Source organism: Coffea arabica, chromosome 10c (assembly GCF_036785885.1).
Source record: "Coffea arabica cultivar ET-39 chromosome 10c, Coffea Arabica ET-39 HiFi, whole genome shotgun sequence".
Taxonomy (NCBI): Eukaryota; Viridiplantae; Streptophyta; class Magnoliopsida; order Gentianales; family Rubiaceae; genus Coffea; species Coffea arabica.
Genome location: NC_092329.1, coordinates 46610503 through 46616949, shown reverse-complemented (window position 1 = coordinate 46616949; position 6447 = coordinate 46610503). Strand labels below are relative to the sequence as shown.

General features: G+C 31.9%; 1 protein-coding gene across 1 annotated transcript; it reads right to left on the bottom strand.

Moving 5' to 3' along the window:
* Nucleotides 1-1934: 1934 nt before the first annotated feature.
* LOC113714130 (probable prolyl 4-hydroxylase 3) lies at nt 1935-6114 on the bottom strand. Its single transcript, XM_027237926.1, has 7 exons — nt 6101-6114; nt 5911-6001; nt 5101-5198; nt 4648-4745; nt 3853-3949; nt 3449-3630; nt 1935-2032 (listed from the first exon to the last, which is right to left on the bottom strand). Exons 1-7 carry the CDS (start codon nt 6112-6114, stop codon nt 1935-1937), a joined length of 678 nt encoding a protein of 225 aa, XP_027093727.1.
* Nucleotides 6115-6447: the final 333 nt, after the last annotated feature.

Sequence of the window (6447 nt, the reverse complement as noted above, 5' to 3'; positions counted from 1 at the left end):
ACGTTCCTTAGAAGTTAAATCCAGACGATTATAGCTTTCCAAAACACTGTAATTTAAGACACGTTGGTTCATTAATTATGACTCCTGCATTTAGTTGATTTTCATTTTATCCTTAGAAGTTGCTTTGAAACAACTTTTTTTCAATTTAATTCTTCATTTTTTTTTACTATTGGTTCATTTTCTATCAATTTTAGTATACATATTTGCTATGATTAAATTAAAGTTGTAAAATATATATTTGATTTTACCTAAAAGATGGATTTTATGTACTTGGCATATAGATCGATCAAGGAGTTATTCTTTTGTAAGAAGATACAAAAAGTTATCGTACAAGAATCTAGAACATTTTTTTATCTATTAACTAGTTACTACGCCTCAAGCCAAGGCGTGAGGGTACCCATGGACAGTTTAAAATTTGCCAAAATCCGTATAAAAGTAAACCACAAACATACAACTCAAGTAGTTGTAAATAGACCAAAGTATATATTAGTTACATTAAGCCAGTATTTGCTTTAGGTCTCAGGAACTAGAGGATGTGAGTTCTAATGCCCTTATTCCGTCCCCACTTTTTAAATTCCACCACTCCTTCGCTAGGAAAACATTTTTTTTAAAAAAAAAAAAACTAGCATTTGCTTTGCATATGAATTAGTCCTGTGAAGTTATACAAAGAACTGCTGTGAAAATCACAAATATCAGTATTAATAGTGCAACCAATTTACTCAACTACAAAGCAAAAGATAAGCTGATTAAGGACTCTAAGAATGATGCGCGTCCATCTAATATATTGCACAAGCCTTTTGTGGGAATGACTCGAACTCTTATTCCAATGATTCTAATACACTTTGACACCATATGATTTAGCGATTTTTCACGTAACTCCCTAGTAGTTTCAAAAGTTATTTATAATCTTCTCATAGTTTTGATTAAAATATCAAAGTAACGAAAATAATTCGCTGTCATGGAACCCACAAAAATGTCGAAATTACTCTTATCTAAAAACTAAAATAGCTAAAGTGATCAAAATATATTAACGTAATATGCATGACACTTTAATCCCTTATGATTTAGTATTTTACTATATAACCCCTTTATGATTTAGTACTTTACCAAATAAACCCCTTATAATTTTCAAAATATATTCATAATTCCCTTTAATTAATAAATTATTTTCAACTTTACATAGGGGTATCTTTGACATTTTAGTTGATTTCATTAAAGAATGTAAATTCTGACACTTTAATCAAAGTAATTAGGAAGTCATGCATAAATTTTGAAATTATAGGGGGTTATGTGAAAAAGGCGTTAAACCATAAGGGATAAAGTGTAATTTACACAATGTAATTCATGTCGACCGATCTGTAACGAGCCTAACTTTCTCGTTCTTCTGATATATATCTAGAAACAAAAAGGAGCACGAAATTTTGTTATCTAGATCAGGTTTAATTGTAATACTTCCACAAAAATGACTGTGGAAGCAATTAGTTTACACATAAGAACAAGACTTGGGGAGGATTCAGTCATCAATTCATCAAACCGAACTCGGCTGATTCAAAGAAATCAAATCTTTAGAGAACAGATCAAAGGAAAATAAAGGAAAATATTAATAGAGAAAAGTAATACATTAAGAATTAGGAAAAAAAAAAATTAACCCAAGGTATGTTTCATTCATTCGCTTCATCTCGATTTTGTAACGGGCACAAGACTCCATGTTGTTATTCAGCAAAAGGGGAGGGAAAATGAAACATTAAGCCAAAGTGAAACCAACCTAACTTCGACATATTTACCAATATGTTAAAAATTTCTAACAGTCCAATACTTTAAGTTCTCAGCTGCAACCAAAGAAAATAACTTCTCGTTTAAGCAAATACTAAATGGCGTGGCATTTTACTGGTTGAATTACCAGCTGCAGAATCGACTTGGGTTTGTAATCTTGCTTAACTATGTCGAGTATAACTCTTGGAGGCTTTGAATTCTTCAGCATGCATCCACTTGATACATGCCCACTTATCACCTCTGATCACTGGGCGACCACCTGTAGTAACCACAAATAGAATCATAATTCTCTGTACTCTGGAGCAGTGAATTTGGGTAAGCGCATAAATGAAGAATGACATATACTCCCTCCTTTTTTTTATAACTGACGTTTAAGAAATTTGCTCTTAAGTACTTTTATCTGTCGTTGTATTATCCCCATGCAACATTAATTATTTTTTCACAATTTTACCCTTTTATCTCTCTTTACCAATACAGGGCTCTTAATTAATACTCCTAGTAATTATTACTTCTCTCTTTGCTTTTGGCCTAGTAAAACAGCACCATTTAATACTCTAGTGAGAGAAAACATGAGTGAATTAGACAATTAATGAGGGTATAAAAGGAAAGTAGTGTATAGATTTAAACAATGAAAAACTTTTCTTAATTGGTGTGCAAAACCTTAAACGTCAGTTATAAAAAAAGGGAGGGAGTATGTAAGAGAGCAAATATTTTCCAACTGACATTATGACTTGATACAGGGTATCTTTTCCATTGGTTGAGTACAGACTTTAATACTCCCTCCGTCCCATTCATTTGGTTATGTTTGGGGAATCCAACTTTTTAAGAATAGTGGTTGATTGTGATATTTGTACTTCTCTTTCCAATTTTACCCCCTCAAATTCAAATTTTAAATTTGAATGTGTGATTAAAAAAAAAGGTTATATTAAAAAGAGAATGTAAAAGTTGTTTTGACTTTTCTAACATGACCAAATGAATGGGAATCCCAAAATGAAAAGTATAACCAAATGAATGGGACGGAGGGAGTAGAAGTTTACATCTCTGAGGGGGCTTCTATGCAAAATTAAAGTGATAGCAAGTATCAACATACAAAATTTAAAAAAAATAAAACAGATGATGCAAATAATCGTCTAAAGCTCAGAATTAACTCATTAAAGCACCTTTTTATTAGTGTATACACAAACTTCAAAAAATAAAATAAAATAAACTCCCCAAACTATTGAGTTTGTGCTTGTAGTAATCATTTTTTTATCAAAAATTTTATCAAAGTGCTCATACGTACAAGTTATTATTGGATTTCTACAAATTATCCAGGAAAAAAGTAATATTTTTTTAACACCCATATTTTATTTTGGTCTATAAGGGCACATTGATAAATTAGTAGGGCAACAATAAGGTTTTTTTTTTTAACTATTAATTCTATGACTAGAATAAAAATTTTCCTTTCCTCACTGGAGACACATTCCCCTATTAACCGATAAGTAGATTCATCACTGTTGTGGATTATGATTCACATGCACCATCTCACAAACGTTAGTATTCCCATAGAAAGTTCTCCATCCAATAGCATTACTAGTTATGTATTGGCCAGATCAATCACAAAAGAGGGAGAGAACTGGTAAAGAGGTAGGGGAAATTCAGTGGAAAGGCATGTAATGTGAAGGGGCATGCTTACCATGTAAGCTTGATGGATCCACAGTAGTTCGATCAGGCTTCAAGGTCCAGAAAAACAATGCATCCCCCATTTTTGGTTTCACATAAAGCCCCCTTCTTTTTGTGCATCCTGGAAAACAGCAACACTTCCTCTTAGCGATAGCATCGGGAAAATACGTCTCTCCGCCTTCTTCAACATCTGATCTGCACATGCAAGTGTGACAGAAAACGAATGCAAACATTTTATCGATCAAAGGCAGTGAAAAGTTTTTTTTTTTTTTTTTAAATTGAACTTGGGAGAGGTGGAATTTAAACTTAGGAACTCGAATTCTTCATATTTCAACCTTAGTTATTAGACTATGATCTTTTATAAAGATATATAATTAGATAATCCAACTCGTGAACAAAAATACTTGCATAACTTACAGATACATCAAAAGAGTAGCCATACGGTGGACATCGTGGTGAGGCTCGAACTTTTGTCCGACTTCATAATTGATAACGGAAAGACCTTCTCCATTCTCTGTAAAAAGTTTAGCTCAGTCGGAAACCCTTAACCAGCCAAAAATAAAATAAAATAGAGAAAGGAATCTCATATAGAATGTTCAGACTAAAGATCAAAATTCCTTAATTTCACACTATGTAGTGCATGTGGAAGTAAATATACAAAAGAAGACTCAGAGTAACCTCAAAATACTAGGTTTTGTTGTTTTTTGATAACAAAGTTTTAGGAAATTACAAACATGTTAGGGTTACCAAATATTTTTGTTTTATGAACACATTTACCCTAAAAGTTGCTATAGGATAAATATGTTTTTGGATTGAAGATTATTTGGTAATTCTTTTGAAATTGATTACTGATAGATATATGTGGTAAAAAAAGATAGTTGAAAAGATAAAAAAAAAAATTGGCTGAAAAATGTTTGTAAGGAGTAATACGGAAATGTTTTTCCACAAAATTGATTTCCAAATAAACCAAGCGTTTTCTTAAGAAAACAAAACCCCAAAAAACAACTATCCAAACTACTGTTACTATGTTTTTATTAAACCATCTATGCCTTGTATAATACTAATTCCATCGAGACTTGAGCATACCTAAAAGATAATATTGTATGTATGTATGTGTGTGTGTAGAAAGAGAAGACAGAGAGATATGTTTTGTTAAACTAGCAGCAAGGAATTGTAGCTATCTAGCCAAGGTTTAGAAATAGGTATTCATACCCACAGGAATTGATGTGTAATCTGCTATCCTTCTCTCAATGTCCCTAACGACTTCATCATGACCCCTTTTCAAATGCATGCCAGTACTTGTGCGCGAGCTGCCATAAGACATGATTACTACGATACCATAGCAAGAAATTCTGAAAATTGGAGAAATTGTTGAAGCAAGCAATTCTGAAATTAAAAAAATCGAAGAATAAGAACTAGCCAAACTTTACATTCAAAAGTAAAAATTTTTAATTGTCTCTCTCTGTTGAGAAATTTCTTGAATGAGATTTAACTTTATTTGAAACATTTCATATGCAGTACTCCAAAATTTTGCAAAAAGTGAAGAAACTTGAATAAAATGAATCTGTCATTAGGGGAAAAAAAGGACAAAAAGAAAACCACAGGATCAAATGAGCATTGAAAGTGAATGTGTAAGACATTAAGGAAAATTTTGGCATTACAAACCTGCTATGTCCAGTCTGACCAGTATTTGGGTCTAGCACTTTTGATCTCGACATACGAGGTTTAGCTAGATTTATAAGATATTCACATTCTTCCTTAGACTGTTAAATTGCAAACAGGGTCAATGCACTTGAAAAAGAAACCCAATTCATAATTTTATTATAGCAGGTTTTCTCTTATATACCAAATAATTACAGAAAATGAATACACCAAATAATTCTCAGAATTTAGGCTTTAAAGTATTTCCCTCAAAAAAGTATAGTACATGGAAAACCACAATCCTGATAACTTTTTGTTCTGGTGATGATAAGGAATAGTTTTTAAAAATAATAATTTGCATTAATTTCTTCAAGAAAGGAATTGCACTATCGCACCAAAAGGTTAAAGTGACGGTTATAATAAGATTATCTATTGATTGAGAAAACAGGTTAATTTTGGGTTGTAGATTAATGGTTCTATAGTTCTGATTATGATGCTTTTATCGTAGGGCCCTGGAGGAGCAAAAAATGGACGAAATTAAGAAATGCCAGCACCAATGAACATACTCAAGAAATTTTCGTTACATAAGTATAAAACTACTTGTGCCTCGACTAGTGGGGAATATTGAACAAACCTAAATTAAGATCTTTTCTTTGAAGTCAATTATACTAATAAATTGATATTAATTACATTATCATCGCAACAAGAGTTAACAAAAAACAAATAACAATCAAACAGGGAGTTAAAGCTCACTTTATATTTCAGCATACTATTTTCAATTAATTTGAGACAGAAAAAGGTCGTGCCCCAGAAAATAAAGAAAAGAAATAGTACCAAAAAATTGTGAAAAATGGAAGCCCTAGGCTCTGAAGAAAGCACCTCAGTCCATTGTTTGTGCCTTTGCCCCAACTCTGCTCCCTCAACGCTGTATGTATCATTGTAAAACGAAACATAAAAAATCACATATAACTGAATAAAGATTAATTCAAATGATAAAAAAAACACACAGAGAAAGAAAACAAACATGTCAACAGCCATGCGATTGAACTTAATGTGGTAATTTACTGGACAGGGGCCGTCGTGTGAGTGATGTTGATTTCTGCAGAGAGAAGATAAATTTGATAAAATTTAACAACTCAAAATTCGAAAATATTAACAATTATTATAACTTATTTATAGAGCAAGACATGTTAATTGAAGAGTTGAAGTTACCAAAGTTAATATCACCCCCAAATTTAGGAGCGAAAGAGGAAGCAAATTTGTAGATACTAAAATTGAGCTTGACTGCACAATAGCCTGTTTGAAGTTAGTTTACCAATAAGGAAAACAAGTTTGAACAAGAGCAACACATTTTAATTGAAGAAGTTACCA

Excerpts from the sequence above, each read along its gene's own strand:
- LOC113714130 (XM_027237926.1), bottom strand. Across the intron at positions 3,950-4,647 it reads TTACACATCAATTCCTGTGG|AGAATGGAGAAGGTCTTTCC; the intron begins GTATGAATACCT and ends AACTTTTTACAG. Across the intron at positions 3,631-3,852 it reads GCTACTCTTTTGATGTATCT|ATCAGATGTTGAAGAAGGCG; the intron begins GTAAGTTATGCA and ends TTGCATGTGCAG.